This window comes from Carassius auratus, unplaced genomic scaffold (assembly GCF_003368295.1).
Source record: "Carassius auratus strain Wakin unplaced genomic scaffold, ASM336829v1 scaf_tig00025657, whole genome shotgun sequence".
In the NCBI taxonomy this organism is placed as follows: Eukaryota; Metazoa; Chordata; class Actinopteri; order Cypriniformes; family Cyprinidae; genus Carassius; species Carassius auratus.
In genome coordinates this window covers 228,613-250,058 of record NW_020525443.1, presented here as the reverse complement: position 1 = coordinate 250,058, position 21,446 = coordinate 228,613, and the positions used below count along the sequence as shown (strand labels likewise).

The window sequence follows — 21,446 nt, the reverse complement described above, 5'->3', positions numbered from 1 at the left end:
CGACACTTCTACATCCTGAACTTGACACAGCTCTGATGCCTTGTTATTGTGGTTTTTCAGCTTTTCAGCATGTAAAATCACCTAAAAAGTGTGGGTGGCGACTTTATGCCTATTTAAATGGTTCTTGGCCAGAATAAGATGCAATGTGGACCAGGCATTATGCTAGTGGTCCAGTCTGGCTATGCAAGACTGCACATGTTCACTCTCTGCTGAACCTGTCAGCAGCCCGTCATCCTTTTTGCCGTTAGTTATTTTTATTTTTCTGTCAAACAGGGAGAATAAAGAGAGGTGGAGTGGTAGAGAGACTCTGCCATTTTATCTTAGCGTATTTTTGGCCTGACTGCAGGTTGACTCTTGGAGGCTCATTTGATTAAGGTTCTCTGATTACTGGCTTTTATGAATCAAAGGTTTTAAATTATGAATCAGTTGATTTATCATCTCCACAGAGGGAATGACTGTGGCTGAAGTTCTTAAACAAACCTCTCCTCTTTTATCACTCGTTTATTCCCTTCATTTTTGGGGGGTTCATGTCATCAACTAATGTTGGCATCTGTGAGTATGTTTATTATACTTCATTTAGTGTAAATGCTGCTGTTTCTGTGACTCAAAGACTAGAATAATCATCTGTCAGAAGGTGATGCCAGCCTGCATTTGTTTGTCTTTGGCTATGGTGTGCTTGGCACAGCAGTTAGCCACACTTTACATTCCTTTGTGCAAGTGGGATTGTATGTTTGTATGTGTGTGTGAACTCTGTTGACAGGTGTAATGTGTGTATGTGTTGACAAGCCATCCTGAGGGACCTGTAAAATTTAGCCTAGTGTTGAAAAGCAGCACAGCTGCGATCAGGCTCACAGATTCTGTGTGTGTATCAGTTTTAGTTTGTGAGTCTGTGTGTACATGTGACCAAGTGTGCTTTACAGCATTTGGGGTATTTCATGGCCAAAAATGCAGTTTGGGACTGGGTCCCTTGCACACTTTTGAAAGACCACCATTTGTACAGCATAAAGCATGATGCTGCCAACACCAAGGTCATGGGTTCGATTCCCGCTGAAGGTACACACTAAAAACTGAAAAAAAGAGTAATACATTTAAAATTGGCTGGCAAATAGTGACTTTTTTGTCTATTCCTAATTCACAGACTACTAATACAGAAAGATGAATTCATAAGCTAGCATTTGGGTTCAGTAAGATTTTTAAAGAAATGTATTATTTTATTCAGCAAGAATACATTAAATTGATTAACTGTTTTTATTACTGATAATAAAAATGTCTTGTAGCGATATTTCACAATATTGCCATTTTACTATATTGTTAATTTAAAAAAATGTAGCTGCAGTGATCTTAGGAGACTGAAACACACACACCCTTACAAAAGCACCTGTACAATTATTAGGCTTATGATGTCAGGTATAATAATACTGAATTTATTTTAAAATTGTTTATTACAGGGGTAATTGTAACACATTTAAAAAGTATTTGTACCCACTGTATCTCCATTTAAGAACACACGTCAAATTAATATTTATTTATTGCTTTGATAATTTAATATTACTCCTTAGACACCATTTTTAGTGTCAACGTTCAATTTAGTCTTTTGCAGTGAATTGACACACACACACACACAAATGGAGATACTTGGATAAAAACTTACTGAGAAAAACAAGTGGATAAAGACAGATTGCAAAACTGGGTTTCCTGTAGATTATTCTGAGAACTGTGTGTTAGTTGTTGATTGTCAACGTGTGTGTGTGTGTGTGTATGTGTGTGTGTGTGTCTCGTTTCCTCTTACCGGAATCTGGCAAGTGAGAGTGCTGTGTGTGTGTGTTTATGGATGTGTTTGAAAAGAGAGTCATTACCTGCTTGAAATTCTGCACCTTGAACCTAGATCCTTTCTTTCCTTTTGTCTGGTGTGTGTGTGTTTGTGTGTGTGTGTGTGTGTGTGTGTGTTTGCTGAGCAGCGGTGTCAGTTGTAGCTCCTCCTCTTTAAGCATTTCAAAGAGGGAGGTCTGAGGACAGTTAATATCTGTAAACCAGTGGGAGTCGCTTCTGGCAGGTGAAGAGGGAGTTTGAGCTTTTGGATTTGGTGTGCTGTTGGATTCAGTGCAGGAGATGATAGCTGAGGTTCTTTAAGTCTGGAGCATTTGACTTGTTGTAGAAGACAGTGAGGGATGAGCGCTGACTGCGGGTGAGTAAACGACTGATCGTGAGCGTTTCCCCTCAGGCTAGAGAGAAACGGAGAGCAGCTAAAGTTTCTTTGTAGCTGCATGACTGGTTTCACTGGGAGAGGGTTCATGTGTGTGTTCAGATGATGTATAGGCTGATGTGATTCAAGTGGTTTTCAAAGTTTGTTGTTGTAAATGCAATGAGGCATCAGAATGTACCGTTACATCATCAATCGTGTTTACATTCAAACAGACACTCTCACACACACACACACACACACACACACACACACACACACGCTCTTGAGCAGTTAACAAATAGACATGAACTTTAGGCTAGATTAAAGTAAATATTTGCATAAAATTCTTTTAGATGCTGTTGCAGAAGACCATTTCTAAATTTTCTTAATGCTAATACAAATAATAATGTTGTAGCTAAAAAGGTTATATTTATATATTCTATTTAATATTTTATAATAATATATATAATAAAGTTACAAAATGATGTGCCATGTGCTGTCTCATTTTATGCTTAATACTAAAATCTCTCTTTCTATGTTGAGCTGCAGGAGTAAGTAACCTTGAGGTAACCTTGAAAATGCCTTATTTACTACCTGAAATGATTTTGTGAGTTATTGCGCAGGACTGTATTGATTACAAAATTGTGAAATATTTTTTCTTGCACGTCCAGTTAATTGATGAAAATATAAGAGAAAATGGCTTTATTTACTTGTCACCATCATTTGTAAAAGCTAAAAAAAAAAATATGTCTTGAATCAGAGTTGTTTGCATTCAAATACCCCACCATAAGAAGATGGATAAAACAGAGTGTGGTGGTGGAACTGTGGGAGTATTTATCACAGTGGACAGGCCTGGCATCACTTCATCCCACTGTATATAAACTGAAGCATGAGCTTTCCAGGACAGAAACACACACACATACACACACACCACAAGCCTACAGCCTCTTTATTATTAAGTTCAAACTTCATTGCAAACGTTCATCTGATAAAAGTCTTTTTGTTATTGTTTAAAATTCTGTTTACGGTGCAGTGAGATTTTAAGTCAACGATCATTCCTTCTCTAGTCTTCTCCCGGAGGCTCCCAGTTCCATTTTGTGGTTGACGACACTAATAGAATTAAACTCTTCAGAATGTGGCTGTTACATCACTGGCCTTTTCTGTAATGTCCTCAAAGGCCAAAACACTCAAGACTCTTTAAATTAAATGTAAACATTGCACGAGAAGCCCTCACATGCCTCTCTGTGTTTCTCTCCTTTTTTATTTCTTTGTCACACTTCTTATTTCAATGTCATCGCCTTGGTTAACAAATCATTAAACCAAGTGGCATTTATTTTAAAGACCTTAAGTGGAACTGACAGGAGAAATGATTCTGAATAAATTCTGAATGAATTTTTTGCTAATGCAATGAACACTTATGGTTTAAGTGTTTGCATTTTTGGGGGGCCACTATACATGCAAGCTGAGCATTCATGATCAGGCCTTGTTTCCGCCTGTTTAAATTAGCCCTGATATCCTGTTTTTAAAGTCATAAAAAAGCAAGCACAAAGAGTCCAGGTGAAAACTCCTACCATACACTTCTACAATATTGAACAATACAAATTTCCTGTCTGGACAAGAAGCTTGAGTCTAGAGCCAACAGTAACCCTTCACTGAACCCAGCTAATCTAGAGCTGCATCTGCATTCTAGTGGCTCATTTTTGGATTAGCTGATGCAGAGGTCTTACAGCACTAATCCGTATAATACAGCCTGGCAGATCTGCAGTGTTGTCTCGTATCTGCTGTCTGAAAGTAAACTAAAGCAGATTCTAGAGCTGCATTAGATGCCTGTGTCAAGACTTCAGCCTGTTCTGACAAGGAGGAACACCAGGTGTTCAGGATTCTTCACCTCATTTCGAATCCCACATTCAGAGCTAACTGTGATGTGAATATTTATTAGACTGTTGTACTTTTTAGACTCGTGTGATCATCACATTGCTGAGAGAATAGAAAATGAATCAGACTTTTAATGAAGAGCTCAGGTGACTGACCTGAACACTTCAGAATTTGACAACAAACCATGAGCCAGACAGACAAAGCTCATCATAGATGCCAAACACACACACACACAAACACCTCACCATTACTGTTTTTAACTATATGATTTTATTCACACATTACTGTATGCACAGTTATATCTTTGTGTATAATTTTAATATTTATGTATGTATGTATGATTTTTAGCTTTGTAGATTCGGTGATGTTTTGTCCTCACTGAAGCCTCTAATCAATTTACTTGACATTCTGTCTCACCTTTTACCTACGCTGATTTTCTATAGCTTCACCCTGCAGAAATGACAGGAATGCTCTCATGCTTGTGTCCTAACACCTGTTGAGTAGGAGGTTTATTTGCACATTGTGCGTGAAGTTGAACTGATGGAATACTTTGAAGGATTTTCTTTTCGAAGCACTTTAGACATACTGTGATTTATAGGTAGGTATGCTTAAGGTTGTGTATTGCATGTGTGTGTGTCTGTGTGTGATACACTGTTGTTCAACAGTTTGGGATCAGTCAGATTTTTTTCTAATGGAGTTTTTTTTTATGGAGGCTCTTATGCTCTTCAAGGCTGTATTTATTTATTTTAACTAAATACTGAAAACTGTAATATTGTAAAATAGTATTGGAATTTCTAATGTTGGTTTCTTATTTTAATTTAAAATAGAACTTATTTCTGTGTCCCAGTGCTGAATTTTCATCAGCCAGTACTCCAGTCTTCAGTGTCAGATGATCCTTTAGAAATGATTCTAATATGCTGATGTATTATCAGTGTTGAAAGTATTGTGCCTCCTAAATATTTGTCTTTGATTCTTTGAGTAAAAAGTAAAAAGAACAGCATTTACTATTTAAAATAGGTATTTTCTAACAACATAGGTCTTCACTATCACCTTTTATCAATTCAACACATTATTGCTGAATAAAAAAACAAATTTTTGTGAAAAAAGAAAAGTTTCTGACCCCAAACTTTTAAATAGTATTTTATATTGTAACACAAAATTTCTATTTTGAATAAACACTGTTCTTTGTAAATTTTTATTGATCAAAGAGTCCAAAAAAAGGATCACAGGTCCTAAAAAATATGAAGCAGCACAACTGTTTCCAACACTGATTATAAATCAGCATATTTAAATGATTTTTGAAGGATCATGTGACAATGAAGACTGGAGTAATGAAGCTGAAAATTCAGCTCTGCTTCACAAGAATAAATTTAAAGTGTATTAAAATAGAAAACTATTATTTAAAATTGCAACAATATTTGACAATTAAAAAAATTCTGTATTTTGCTCAAATAAATGCAGCCTTGATGAGCATAAGAAAATTGTGATGCTAAGTGTAAATAATTGTAAACACTTTATTATTTTTATTATGTTTTTGTTTATTAAGAAAGCTCACAATGACATGCATCTCACCCTGATATACTTCAAGTACACACTAAGCATGCCGATATCATTATTATTGATTCAAACTTGTCAAGTAGGTCAGTTGTGTGTTTTTTCTACCTTTGTTCTGAAGTAAAAGAACAAGAAATATGACATCCGTGTAAACGTCTTAATTTACTAGAACTTTATAAATATATAATAATATTAATAAATGCATCCTTGCTGTATAAAAGTATTAATTTCTTAAAAAAAAAAAAAAAAAAACAACCATGACCATAAACTTTAAAAATGTTTATTTATTTATTTTGCTGTTGCATTTAAAATCCACTTTGCTCATGCCACTTCTGATAACAAAAATAGTAAATAATTTAATAATAAGAGGCGTTCAACTGTTCAGTAGCAAAATAAATAATGAAAACATCATTGTGATGCATTGTAATGTTAATGATACTCTCTTGTCTCTGTAGTGCTGCTGCATGAGGAGGTGCTGCGTCTGCAGGAGGAGGTGTCAGTGCTGAAGCAGGTCAGGGAGATGTTGAATCGTGAGCTGGAGGAGACAGGAGGAGGCTGCTCTGTGGAGCTGCTGTCTGTTTCACAGCTCCGCGTGCAGCTAACACAGAAAGAGCAGGAGCTGGACAGAGCAAAGGAGGCATTGCAAGGTAGGAAATGAATATTATGAGCCTTCAGATCTCAGCCAGCACTAGACCTGTCATTTTGAAATAAACAACAGACTTGCAAGCCCAAACCCCTTGCTCAGTAAAAACAAATACAGTGTTAATAAATATTATGGAGAGAGTCCTTGATTAATTTATTAATAATGCATTTATTTTTGGCACATTTTAGTGTAATTTACAATCGATTTACTATATTATATACCTTATATGTTTAAATGAGTCTCAGACAGGTCATTTGATCCAGTATCATGAAAACTTTTGAGGACCTAAAGGTGTTTTAAATCTGCAGAGACTGAGACTCCTCAAAACGATTTGGACCTCGTCTCTCCTCCTCCTTTATTTTGTCCCGTGGCTCATTTTTCAGCATTTGAACAGTAACTTTACCACAGTGCTGACTTTGTGTGTGTGTGTGTATACAGTTTATGTGTGGCAAAAAAAGCCTTCTCATATCACCCTCTGCAGTATTCGGTAAAGGCCTACTGAAATCACTAATGAAAATTGTCATTTTGAAGCAACCATTGTACATTTCTGCTATAGAAATCCATTTCGGTAAAAGATGGAAGGATAACAAAAGCTCAAATAACTAATAATGTGATTTGTGTGTGAGCTAATGGAAAAGGAACATCCAATATTTAATTAAGCACAGTTTGGGGGGGTTGAAGAGCTCTTGATCTTCCAGGATTTACTGATCTGAGTGTTCACTGCTATTCACAGTCTCTCTCTCCAGGTGTTCCTGTGTGTGTGTGTGTGCATGAGTGTGTAAAAGGCTTTTTTTTGTGTGCCGTTTGGCTCCTGTATAATGAGTCTTTAAGTGGTGGGTGAATGGACTCAATGTCCTTGGAAAAGACGAGCTGCAATTTGCAAGTCAGAGCAGAGGCTACAAACAACCTAAAACAGTCAATTACTGCCTCTGTTATCACACAGTATTAACCACAGCCAGCTGAAGAGAGAGAGGGGGGGGGGGGGGGGGTTGGTGTGTGAAAATGGACATATTGGACATCAACAGAATGATAGTTATGTGTAAATGGGAATGGTTTTATGCAAATTAAATGGTATTATGTATTTAAATTGATAAGGCCACAATCCGAATAGGACGTGAAAATGATTTCAAATGCAGAACAGGTGTAAAAAGGTGTAATAATACTAAGACATATATGCAATGACAGGTGAAACGCTGTAAGGTCTTTATGAATATGATTTGAATTCATACTATTTAAAGCAGAAAAGAAGCTTGATTGTCAAGGTTGTGGAGCACTTCTGATTCGTCAGGGCAAGACTAGCAGAGGAGCAAAGAACCTTTATAAAACAGTATTTTAGATTGGAAAGCACATCGCAAAGTTAAAACTAGTATTTTCATTTTCTGTAGAGGGAATAATTATTGCTTATTTTGCTTTCTCTCTTTTTTTGGTATGTTTTCTTTAATTATTGGTGCTTGCTACATATCAGCTAAGGATTGGTGTTGCTTACACTCAAGGTTATGATTTGTTATAAATTTTTGTGCTGTGGACATAAATGATACCTATAATCATGTGACTTGAGGAAGTACACTTCCTTTCAAATGTTTGGGGTTGATTAAGATGACTCTTTGCTCACCAAGGCTACAATTATTTGGTCAAAAATACACTACTATATTGTGAAATATTGTATTGAAATAGTATACTGTGAAATATTATTACAATTGAAAGTAATTGACTTTTGTTTTAATATATTTTAAAGTGTACTTTATTGCTGTGACAGTAAAGCTGAATTGTGATTACTCCAGTCTTTAGTGTCACATGAACCTTATACTGTATGTTAAATCTCATGCTCACATATGACATATATATCATTTTTACAGCCATTTTTGATCTACTTCTTCCCCTAGCAATGAAGGCAGACAGGAAGCGTTTGAGGTTGGAGAGAACTGATCTGGTGAATCAGATGCAGCAGCTCTACACAACACTGGAGAGCCGTGAGGAGCAGCTACGAGACTTCATACGCAACTATGAGCTACACCGAAAAGTATTTTCTCACATACATGCATATCTCATGCATTCATACTAGCACAACAACTTTAAACGTGCATAAATTCCCACTTACACACATGCTTCAGTATTCAAACACACTTCTTATTTATGTGTTGCAGGAGAGTGAGGATGCAGTGAGAGTTCTGGCAAGGGAAAAAGATCTGTTAGAACGGGAGAAGTGGGACCTACGCCGACAAACCAAAGAGGCCTCAGAACATGCAAGTGCTCTCCGATCAGCACTGGACCTGAAAGAGAACAGGATCAAGGAGCTGGAGGCTGAACTGACTATGGTGAGATACACAGAGCTTAGAAAAGCAGGGTATCCTACTTTTTGTCTTCTAAGTGGATGAGTGAGTCTAGATATATCTGAAGTGTTTGCCTTGTTCAGAATGTCTTCATGTGTCTTCAAACGATCTGTCAGCTGAGTAGCTCAAAAATGTCAGGGTTGGGTTGTTTGTGTGCGTGTGTGTGTGCTTTTGTTTATGTGTGTGTGTTTCTTTAACAGATGAGTAGCTTTATGGCTCAGAAACTAGAGAGTCGCGTGTTTGTTCGATCTCCAGAAAGACCAGCCTCACCCAAAACAGTGTCGGTAAGATCAGCCAGGCCTGTCACTCAAATCCAAATCACTCTTTGATTGGCCTGCAGTGTTGACTGCCCATCTGATATGCACAGTTTGATTGGTTGCACGTGTATTTTGTTTTGAGAACAAACTCGTTGTGTGTATGGAATGGAAAAAGCATGTGCACTTCTGTTCCTTCACTGTGAGCGTGAATGTTCTTCTCTGCATGCTCGTTTTGTAGAATGTTTAGGAGCTAGCTTGGGAGCCATTCTAAACCAATGATAATGTGGTGGTGTTCTTTTGGCTTATTTTCTAGCATGACTGTGGCTTGAAATGATTTTGGCCCAACATGGAATCTGCAGTTTTTCAGCATTTTCTGCAACGATTACATAAATACACCGCTGTTCAAAAGTTTGGGATCAGTACGATTTTTCATGTTTTTTAAAAAAGTTTCTTATGCATATCAAGGCTGGATTTATTTGATCAAAAATACAGAAAATGCATTTGTGAAATATTGCAATTGAACCCCTTAACTGTCACTCACATTTTTGAACATAGACTTTGTAGTGCAAGATCCAAACTTAAATTTTTATAATTCATGAATGAAAACATTTTGTAACATGATATTGATATACAATTTACATGGTAATCCAATGTCTGATTTTAAAATGAGTTCTAAAGGATTAATTTTGAGATTTTAAGTTTTCAGTTGATATATAATTTCTGATGATTTCTCAAATGTGATGTGAGAAAAAGGCAACAAAGAAGTCTTTTTTTTTTTTTTACAATGTTCAAAACTCCTGTTTAATTGTAATATAGTGAAGTAAATGTCGGCGTCCCAAAGAGGGGACGGTTGACAGTTAACAGTTAAAATAAGTTTTCTATTTTAATACACTCATTTATTCCTGTAAAGCTTCATTACTCCAGTCTTCATAGACATATTATTAGAAAATATTTATATTTTGAATAAATGCTGTTCTTTTTAACCCTTCATTCATCAAAGAATCTGAGAAAAAATTATCACCGGTTCCAAAAAAAAATATTAAGCATCACAACAGTTTCCAACATGAATTATAAATCAGAATTAAAATGATTTCTGAAGGATAATGTGACACTGAAGACTGGAGTAGTGGATGATGAAAATTCAGTGCAGTGTCACAGAAATAAATTATATTTTAAAGTATATTAAATAATGATATTCAGATGTAGAAATTGCAATAATTTTTCACAATATTATTGTTGTTTTATTCTGTATTTTAGATTTTTTAATAATCAGCTAAATTTTTCGCATATGCTCATTTTTAGAAAATATACAAATAGAAAAGTAATGAAGACTTAAAATAAAACATGGGAATGAACATAAGCTGGGAAGAAGGCGTGTCAGCGTGGTTCAGTTACAGATGTAAAATGTAGTAATATTTTCTGCTAAATCCTCCGAGTATAGATTCTCTGTGGGCCTATTAATAACTTGACTTTAGCTCCAGACTGGCACTACTTCTACATTTGTTTACAACACTCTCTCTGGACAAGGATGTGGACCGTATTGAATTAAATCTGTTTGTGTTCCAGGCAAAACAGTCTTTGGCTACTCTCACTAAGGATGTTCCTAAGCGACACTCGCTGGCCATGCCCACAGAGACTGTCGTCAACGGCAACCAAGAGTGGGCGATGCATGCAGAGCTTCCTCTGACTGCGGCGATACGACAGAGTCAACAAAACCTTTACCACTCAATGGACAGACAGGGTACACACACAAACACTTACAGCACTGACCTGTCCATTTAAACATCTCAACCACTTATGCTAAATGAGTTAAAATCAGCCTCCTAATTCTCCTAATGCTTGTGTCTGTTAGTGCTGAAAGCATCACCGTGTGTGTGCGATGCTGATGGCATCAGCATGATGTCATCAGCTGCAGCCAGGATCAGTCCGTGTCACTCTAAACAACCGTCAGTCATCTCAGACACCTCGGTGATGGAGGGAGAGAGATCCTCAACGCCATCCGATTCACCACGACACAGAACACACTCCCTCTGCAATGTAAGACACACACACACAGCATTTCCACTCACTGTGACACTCTTTGCATTGCAAAACACATACACAAATGCACAAGTGTAGTACAGTAGTGCAGCATGCTACTGTTTACCTGACACCTATACCTCAATACATTTACATGCACATTTACATGTCCTTATTTAGCAGATTCTAATATCCATAGTGACTTACAAATGATAGACGTGTAAAAATTTGTCACAGAGTCAACAGTGTTCATAGTATACTATATTAAACAATATTCGTTAAGATTTTTAATTTTTTTGTAATGCATGCGTTGGATGTGGTAGGGTTGTGAAGTGCTTTGCAGAAAAGGTGCAAAAAATACTGATGTCTTTTCACAGTATTTTCAACTGGTCTCATTATGGTGTTACCATAAATTTTGTTGCATGCATGGTGCTAATATTCTTTAATTGGTTTAAATTTATGTAGAAAAAATAAATAAATATATATATATATATATAGAGAGAGAGGACTATAGTATTATTATTATTATTATTATTAATAATAATAATAATAATAATAATAATAATAATAATAAAACTCAATTAATTCTATTAAATTCTATTAAATATCGCAATTAATTATAATCTAAAATTATAATAATGTTATTATTGTTACTGTTGTTAACAGTTAATTGTGTTTAGGGCTGCAAAACAATTAATTGCATCCAAAAACAAAATTTTGTTTTTACATTCTTTTATGTTATAATAAATATGCACACATACATGTATATATTAAGGATAAATATGTTAGATTTATATATAAAATATGTATATTTATATAAGTGATGTCAAACGATTGATTGTGATTTAATCACATCCAAAATAAGTTTTTATTTACATAGTGTATGTGTGTGTACTGTGTTTATTTATTATGTATATATAAAGACACATATATACAGTATATATTTTGAAAATTATTACATGTATTTACATGTATATATTCATATTCATATAATGTATATTATGTATAAATATATTTAATATATAAATGTAACATATTTAAATATATATATATATATATATATATATATATATATGTATATATATATATATGTATATATATATATGTATATATATATATATATATATATATATATATATATGCATGTGTGTATTTATATATACCTAATAAATATACAAAGTACGCACACATATACTGTGTAAACAAAAACTTTTATTTTGGATGTGATTAATCGTGATTAATTGTTTGACATCAATTATTTTATATAATATAAATTTTAATATATATATATACATACACACACACACACACACACACAAATATTTGTAAAAGATATCCGCATATATTTGTGCATACCTATATGTACATAATAACTATACACACATAGTATATAAACAAACCTTTATTTAGTTTTGCCACCCTAAATGTGTTGACATGCATGGTTTCTAATATTATTTCCTTATTAAAACTTTTAAATAAATAAAAAATTACCTACAATGACAAAATAACTAAATTAATATAGGGATTATTATTATTATTAAACTTGTAATCATTTTGTAATAATTCAATATTGTAATTAATAAAAATCTAAAACTCTAGCAATAATAAAATTGTTACTATTATTAAAAATGTATTGCATTGCATGGTCTCTAAAATTATTTCCTTATTAAAATTTAAGCAAAAAAAAATTATCTGAAACAACAAAATAACAAAAAATGTAGGGACTTGTAATAATAATAATAAAATGTATTTAAACTATAAATTAAATTTCAAACCACAGAAGTGCACTCAACACATTTCACATCTTGAGTGGCTGTTATTGAACTTTGAATAATGAGGAAATTGAATAATGAAGATATTATGACAACCTTCAAATGCATTGTGCCTTGATACAGAAGAGATTCTCTGCTCGTTTTTTGATGTATCACCTTTGCTTCTAGTGCTTATTATTTCTTTCTTTATCCCTGTCTCCAGTCTCTAGAGGATCTAGAGGAGCAGAGACGCAGAAAGAAGAAAGAGAGGATGGGTCTGGGCTCTCTGTCGAGGGTGTTCGGTCGAGGAAAGCAAAGAAAGTCTCTGGACCCCACTCTGTTTGATGGTACTAACACACCTGACTACTACATAGAGGAGGATGCTGACTGGTGACGCTGCTGAGAGCCCCCCTAACCCGTTTCTGTGTGTGTGTGTGTGTGTGTGTGTGTGTGTCTCTATCGCTGCCGTTTATGAGCACAAGCTGACTGTACAATGATTCCGAACTGTGCCGCAGTAGACCCAGACCTGCCCGGAGTTTGTGTGTGTGTGTGTGTGTGTGTCTGTGTGTGTGTGTGTGTGTGTGTGTGTGTGTGTTCATTTTATACCCACTTTAGCATATCACTGGAAACTTGAAGGACTGCTGAATGTGTAAATAATAGTCTTTGTGCACTCTGTGCTTGTGTTTCCAGAGGCCTTTTATATCATTTAACGCTCATTGTCTGTCATTGGCTGTTTTTAAACCTGGGTGTTTAACATATTGGTGGAGCTCTCCTGTCGGAAGCCAGCAGGACCCTCAGCGCGTATGAAAACCCCAAAAAGGACATTTGCTTTTTCACACTGTGATACAAAAGATATCTGTTTGCAACATATTCTGGTATTTGGACATTTGATGTAGTCTGTGACTTTTAGTGAGCAGTGGCTCGTCCTGCCTTTCCTACAGGAGAGTTTATAACCACCCTTACACACACACTAACTCTGACAACTGCCTTCACAACAACATTAACCAGGAGGCAAAAACTGATCTTAGAACTGTGTGGAAATACAAAACCCAGATGACTGGTTATAAAAAAATAAAATACTTAGGATATTTGTCATGGAAATGATTACTGTACCTTTAATAAAGCAGGGTATGACAATAGTTTCCCATCTTGCTTTGCAAGTGGGGACTAGATACCTTTACTCTACAGGGCCTTTCACCATTCAACTTTGTATTTATAGTCTACTATTTTTATTTTTCTGAAATCAATGCTAGCTATCATTCAGTGGCAGATTCTTACCATTGTGTACATTTCAATATTGCACTGACATGAAGTGAAGAATAAATGAGTTTTCAGAGCATGCAGAGTGTTCTTCATCAGCTGGAGATGGAGAGACGGCTCTCGTTTCCCTGCTGCGTTTGGCTCAGGCTGGTGCTGAATAGCATGGAACTCTAAATGGCATGGAAATGAAAATGGTAATAAGTTATATAACTACAGACTATTTTGAAATAAAATCAGAAACACTCAACAGTGTGTGGCTGAGTTCTTCACTCTTTGTAACTGTGTTTTGGCACTTTTCCTCCCAGAGCTCGTCTTTGGCTACTTCATCGCCTGCTTGATGGCGATTAGGTAGTACAGAGCATACCTTAACTAACTCATCACAAAATATTTTTAACCGCATTGACATTTATCTGTATGTGTGTGTGGTTGTTTAATCCATTCGTCCAGTCTTTATGGGGCTCTCATTTTGTCATTTTGGTGCAGGATGAATTCTGTGTACATTGTTTTTCTCTGCAGTGGCTCATTAGCTCCTGGTGATGTGCAAACTCCACAATCCTGATAATGAAGCTCTATTAGAGAAGGAGGGGGGAAATGGTCTAATATATGAAGAGTTTGTGTAGATGAGATGAAAGCAGTAGCAAAACCAGACAAGCTGTTCTTTTCCAACAACGTTTACTCTGTAAGGTCTTAGCAGTAGCCATCTGTTTTGTCAGTCATTATTCTTCAACGTCCCTTCAGAGTCCCTGCTTCCTCATTTGAGGACATTACATTTTAGTGTGACTATACACGCCACTCCCTCTCCTTGGTCTTCAAACATGTCTGATAATAATTTTGCGAAACTCTTATAAAAATATGATAATATTTTGTAATTATCATTTTAATCTGACCAATTTTTTAATTGTGTGTCATAAATCAACATCTCAGGAATATGTAATGGGGTTTCAAATTAAAATATGACTTTCTGTTACGAAACACGACGTTGATTTCATATGTCCTCATATGAGGACACCGGGACTAAAAGCATGTTTATTACGCATTTTGGGAGAAATTATATTTCAGTATTCCTATGAAATTTATATATTATTATGAAAATCTTGTCAATTATTACTTGTCCATTATTACACTTTTTTTCACTTTTTTTTTTTTGCCTTAAAACACATTAATATGCTAATTAAATTTTGTTAATAGATAAATTATATACAATGAAAAACCTGTTTATGTCCATTTGACACATTTTGCATAAAGAAAAATTGTATATCATTTAATTCTGTTATAACATAGTTAAGAATTATCTTTATGCAAAGTTGGATTAAAAAAAAATCCTGAAAACTATATATATATATATATATATATATATATATATATATATATATAATACACAGAAAACATTTTTTAATAAAAACACTTCTCCCTTTTGAACTTGCACTCTATTCATTTGCTGCTTGTTTTTTAAAAAAAAACTAAAACTTGAGTAGCTTTGTAATCTTTTTGTATTATATCTGTTTTCTTGTCATTTATTATGCAATTAACAAAAGCAAAAAATACCTATAACACTAGCTTGCTCTTTTCTTTTTCTTTTTTCTATTCTATCTGTTTTCTTTCTATTTATTATATTATTTAAAAAGCTCTTGCTATGTGTACTGCGTTAAGCTAACTGAGACATGTATAGGAGCATGAGCACTTATATATCACTGCTCTTTTGTTGATTTTGATTGCTTCCATTGTCCTCATTTGTAAGTCGCTTTGGATAAAAGCGTTTGCCGAATGTCAAAATGGAAAAAAATCAATTGTTTTCCCTATGCATGTTCATTCATGTCTTTTCATTTTTTATTTTATTGAGTCCCGATGTCCTCTACCAAGGACGTAGCATAACTAATTAATGAAATATAATTTTTAATTAATGTATTAATTAATTTATAAATTTTTACATGTATTTATATGCTCTAAGCAATTTAATGACATGAAAAAAAAATTATTACTATTTTTTTCTAAAATGTTTTGCCGGGTCTTAAGAGGTTAAAATTCAAAGAAAGGAGTGCTTTGTTTTTCGAAACAACCCTATTATTAACAAATGATGGGCACTTGAGGAGATTGCCGTTTTTGAAGGCGGTTTTGTGCTGCCATCTACTGGTGAAATTATTGATTCCTGCTCAGAAGACGCTTTAGTGGCTGCTGTTCAAAAACTATGATGTAAATGGGAAAATGTTTGTTCCAGGACATTAATCTAACCTATCTCTGAATTAATATATTTTATGTTTATGGTACCGTATAGCTGTCTCCACTTGAGAAAACACGGTGGTTATGCTCATAAATTATAGAAAACAAACTCCTATTAAGTCCCGCCCCTCTCCCGTCATCCACCAATCTAGACTCCGACAGTTTATCAAGCCCCGCCCGCCTCAGTGTGAGCCTATCAGAATGCGAGGAGCATTTGGATCGTCTTCAGCAGGTGGAGCTCGCGCGGACGGCCCCCATGTCCCGTTGGCGTGCAGGAACCGTGCAGGCGTGGCTAGAGGTGATCATGGCCATGCCCATGTACATACGGGCCTGTGCAGACAACGTTAAAAGTGGGAAGGTAGACGTGACCTTGTCGGTATTATACATAAACACTTATCCACACCAGTCTATAAAATTATACACAGATCCTATCAGAATGCTTTGGGCTATTTAAACAAGCAGTGTTTGTGAATGTTAGAATTAAACCTTGATTTCTGTGTGTGTTTTGTTAGGTTTTGTTAGTTCTTACGGATGAGGACCTGGAGTTTGTTTTAGGGATCAGTAATTCAATGCACCGCAGGAAACTCCGTCTGGCCATTGAAGACTACAGGGATGCGGATTTAGGACACGGGTAGGAAGCACATCTTAAGACATAAAAAAAGAGAACATAACAGAAAAATATTTTTTTTTTTATAGAGGACCCCTGCAAATAAAAATAAATTGAACAGAACAACAATTTCATAGAGATTAAAAAAATATAAAAAAATATATATTAAGACCACAAAATACTTTTAATGAAACCTAAGAGGTTTCTGTCTCTCCATTAAAAGTCCAGGTAACCAAAGTATGGAAGATCCAAAAATGCATCATAAAATCAATCCGTATTAATTAAATGGTTTAAAATGATGACAGAAACTTTTATTTTAGGCGAACAATCCCTTGAAGGTCAAATGGTGTGACCGCCCCAAAAACTTAATTCTATTTATGTTATTAATAGCATTTTATTTTATTAATAAAATATATTTGAAAAGAATATTCCAGGTTAAAGTTATATATCAAGTTATATATATATATAAACATATAGGTGGATCTCAATAAATTATAATGTTGTGGAAAAGTTAATTTCAGTAATTCAACTCAAATTGTGAAACCCGTGTACTAAATAAATTCAATGCACATAGACTGGAGTAGTTTAAGTCTTTGGTTCTTTTAATTGTGATGATTTTTGGCTCACATTAAACAAAAACCAACCAATTCACAATCTCAACAAATTAAAATATGGTGTCATGGCAATCAGCTAATCAACTCAAAACATCGGCAAAGGTTTCCTGAGCTTTCAAAATGGTCTCTCAGTTTGCTTCACTAGTCTACACAATCATGGAGAGTTGTCCAGAAGACAATCATTGACACCCTTCACAAGAAGGGTAAACCACAAACATTCATTGCCAAAGAAGCTGTCTGTTCACAGAGTGCTGTAACCAAGCATGTTAACAGAAAGCTGAGTGGAAGTAAAAAGTGTGGAAGAAAAAGATGCACAACAAACTGCGAGAAACCGCAGAATTATGAGGATTTTCAGGCAAAATCAATTAAAGAATTTGAATGAACTTCACAAGGAATAGACTGAGTCTGGGCTCAAGGCATACAGACGTGTCAAGGAATTTGGCTACAGTTGTTGTGTTCCTCTTGTTAAGCCACTCCTAAACCACAGACAACGTCAGAGGATTCTTACCTGGGCTAAGGAGAAGAAGAACTGGACTGTTGCCCAGTGGTCCAAAGTCCTCTCTTCAGATGAGAGCAAGTTTTTTTATTTGATTTGGAAACCAATGTCCTAGAGTCTGGAGTAAGGGTGGAGAAGCTCATAGCCCAAGTTGCTTGAAGTCCAGTGTTAAGTTTCCACAGTCTGTGATGATTTGCGGTGCAATGTAATCTGCTGGTGTTGGTCAAGTCACTGCACCTATTTACCAAGAAATTTTGGAGCACTTCATGCTTCCTTTTGCTGACAAGCTTCTTGAATATGCTGATTTCATTTTCCTGCATTTTTTTGGCACCTGCCCACACTGCCAAAAGCACCAAAAGTTGGTTAATTGACCATGGTGTTGGTGTGCTTGACTGGCCAGCAAACACACCAGACCTGAACCCCACAAAGAATCGATGGGGTATTCTCAAGAGGAAGATGAGAAACAAGAGACCAAAAAATGCAGATGAGCTGAAGGCCACTGTCAAAGAAACCTGGGCTTCTATACCAACTCAACAGTGCCACAAACTGATCACCTCCATGCCCCGCTGAACTGAGGCAGTAATTAAAGCAAAAGAAGCCCCTACCAAGTATTGAGTACATGTACAATAAATTAACATACAGTAAATGAACATACTTTCCAGAAGGCCAACAATTGTTTTTATTGATCTTATGAAGTATTCTAATTGGTTGAGATAGTGAATTGGTGGGTTTTTGTTAAATGTGAGCCAAAATCATCACAATTAAAAGAACCAAAGACATAAACTACTTCAGTCTATGTGCATTGCATTTATTTAATACACAAATTTCACAATTTGAGTTGAATTACTGAAATAAATAAACTTTTCCATGACATTCTAATTTATTGAGAAGCAGCTGTATACTGTATATATAATAATGTTGATGATCAAGTTGCAACTTCTGTTATTAAAACGGTATACAAAACTTCATTGAATACAAAGAGTTCCATTTATTTCTAGATTTATACAATATTTTTCTAATGTTGTTTCAGCCTTTCTAAAGCAGCTGATCTGGATCACCACTGGGTGGCTCAGGCCTGGCTGATGGATGTAGGTCTCCCTCAATATTCCCAGTTCTTCCACACTCACCTTGTGGACGGACGTCTCCTAAGTACACTCACGCGCACCGACCTTGAGAAGCATCTGCACGTGTCTAAAAAAGCCCACCAGAACAGCCTGCTGCTGGGAATACAGCTGCTACATACGCTCAACTTTGACAAAGAGGTAACACACACACATAAACCAGAAGAACAGCATGATGGGAATTCCTACAGGCACAGGCAACCTTACCAAAATGGAACAACACACACACACACACACACACACACATCAGAATAGCCCAGTTTGGAAAACATACCCTGTTTGTCTGTCTAATAAGTTAATGACGCTAAACAACAATTATCCAAATACTGTTTTACTGCAGATTTTGCAGTCCAGGCGATCAGAGTGTGAGAATCAGAACACAGACCCTGTAGTGTGGACCTGTCATCGCATCATCAAATGGATCAAAGAGATTGATCTGAAGGTACCATTGAGAGACAACAGAGAAAGTGTAGGTGGTGGTATATGGATTAACTCAAAAGAATGACATATCTTTTCATTTAGGAGTTTGCTGACAATCTTCAGAGCAGTGGGGTTCATGGTGCCATCATGGTGATGGATCCCTCCTTCAGCTCTGACACCATGGCGGCGGCCTTGTGTATTCCAAGCAACAAGCACATGGTCCGTCATCACCTGAATGAAGAGGTGAAGGCACTTGTCAGTGCAGCCAGGTAAGACTGTCTGTTAGTATTGTTGTACTGTATGTGTCTGTGTCTAACTCTACAAGTGTATATGTCTCAATGAATCAATGTCTCTTTGAATATATTGTCGTACAAGTTCAGGAGACAGTCGAGTCATGCAGATTTCTCTGATGTCTGTGTCTGCAGGGCAGAGCTTGATCAGGAAGTCGAACCTTTGGGGACTCCGCCCACACTTCACCGGCAAAGCTCTCTAAGCAGCTCATCACCTAGCTGTCTTGATGATCAGCAGTCTTTAAGGAGGGTGAAGGTAGAACGCTAAAGCTGAATCATAAAATTCTTAAAACTTATACAAATGCTACATTTAGACGTGCCAGTATTCAGTAATACAATATTTTGGGTGAACAATTACTTTAAATGTAGTTAGTTAACACTTTATCCTTTGCATTAATCTTTTTGCACAACCAGTGTCTGCTCTCTCTTTCGAGTGTAGTTCTCAGTAACAATCTATCCTCATTATTGCTTGAATAATTCTTAAAAGTCTTTAAAAGTTTGAAGCACCGATGAATCAGAAATCTAATGGATACTTTTTTTTTCTACAGCAGCAGCTTGGTCTCAGCCCAAAGAACTTCGCTGGACGAAAGATCAGTCATCAGAACAGATCCGGGTCATTTCCAAGGAATGGACTTCAGGAGGTCTCGCTACAACGAGAGCGTTGCCCGGTTCGACATTTTTCTGCTGCTGAGCTCACAAATGTCTGAGTCTTTCTCCTGTTGAGATCACTGATGAAAAACATAACAAACACATTCTGAGGAAAAACAAAGACACTTTCTTCAAGCTCCCAAATGGGGGATTTTATTTTTCAAGGTGAATGTTGATGAAATTTTAATGAAAGTTCACATTTTCAGTCTCTGGACTCTCAGTTTGCCAGTTGGCTTTGCTTTGAAGACCCTATGTTGTTGTCTGTGGCTGTAGACTCGTTTGTCTCAAAGTGAGAATCCATATGTTTAGATTTTCACAAAATTATTGATATTAAAAGTGAAAGTGACATGACATTCAGCCAAGTATGGGGACCTACACTCAGAATTCGTGCTCTGCATTTAACCCATCTAAAGTGCACACACACAGCAGTGAACACACACACACCCAGAGCAGTGGGCAGCCATTTATGTTAAGGCGTGGTATTGAATTTGGACCCCCCCCCCCCCACCAATGTTTCAAATGGTTCGAATCTGCTGCTTCTGTGCACCGACTGTAAATCACTAATCTCAATATCATGCAAACATAGCTATGCTATCAACTCCAAGGTCATGCACATTGCTAAGCTGAAGCAGGGGTTAGGCTAATCATCATAGTAAATGTGCAAATATAAAAGATATGACTGTTGTACATTTATGTGTTTATTAACTGACTTTCTGAAGCAGCGTTAAAGGAGGTGCATATTTGTATAGATAAAGACAGGACTACATGTTCTCCATATTAAAATGGTCTTAAATTTTAGTTAACTCTTCTCTCTGGCAGCCTACTTCTGTATTTTATCCCAGGACATTAAGACAAGACAACATTTTTTGGGGTCGAAAAAAAAAATGATCAGCTAATTTTTTCCCACTTTGGCATTGTTGTGTTTTTGTTAAATATTTGTTCCTCATATTTCTGGTATCTGATAAACATCTTACCTGACATTCCCACAGTTTCCCACTCAGGATTACTAAAGTATTTCATTATTCTGAGAAAAATACGTAATACATGTCAGAACACTCCTTTTTCCATTTACTGTTATAAAGTTACATGATATTTCCTAACGTAAAGAGGAAGCACTTTGTCAATATGGTCAACCTTTGTCCAGCATTATTAACACTGCCAG

At 35.9% G+C, this 21,446-nt stretch overlaps 1 protein-coding gene across 3 annotated transcripts in view; it reads left to right on the top strand.

Annotated features, from left to right (window-relative positions):
- The window catches only part of LOC113078392 (kazrin-A-like), a 34,312-nt gene extending 13,585 nt beyond the window's left edge, over positions 1-20,727 (top strand). The window contains exons 1-15 of one of the 3 annotated variants that reach the window (XM_026250724.1): positions 2,015-2,185; positions 6,067-6,258; positions 8,138-8,274; positions 8,399-8,569; positions 8,785-8,868; positions 10,408-10,582; positions 10,694-10,878; positions 12,835-12,958; positions 16,241-16,446; positions 16,601-16,719; positions 18,836-19,067; positions 19,267-19,368; positions 19,449-19,615; positions 19,772-19,892; positions 20,185-20,725. In XM_026250724.1, coding sequence (XP_026106509.1) covers positions 6,132-6,258; positions 8,138-8,274; positions 8,399-8,569; positions 8,785-8,868; positions 10,408-10,582; positions 10,694-10,878; positions 12,835-12,958; positions 16,241-16,446; positions 16,601-16,719; positions 18,836-19,067; positions 19,267-19,368; positions 19,449-19,615; positions 19,772-19,892; positions 20,185-20,343 — 2,109 coding nt within the window. In that variant the 5' untranslated portion in view covers positions 2,015-2,185; positions 6,067-6,131 and the 3' untranslated portion in view covers positions 20,344-20,725. Of the gene's footprint in view, positions 1-2,014; positions 2,186-6,066; positions 6,259-8,137; positions 8,275-8,398; positions 8,570-8,784; positions 8,869-10,407; positions 10,583-10,693; positions 10,879-12,834; positions 12,959-16,240; positions 16,447-16,600; positions 16,720-18,835; positions 19,068-19,266; positions 19,369-19,448; positions 19,616-19,771; positions 19,893-20,184 lie in introns of those variants that run through there. The other 2 variants (XM_026250722.1, XM_026250723.1) reach the window with 2 other exon arrangements.
- The last annotated feature ends 719 nt before the right edge of the window (positions 20,728-21,446 follow it).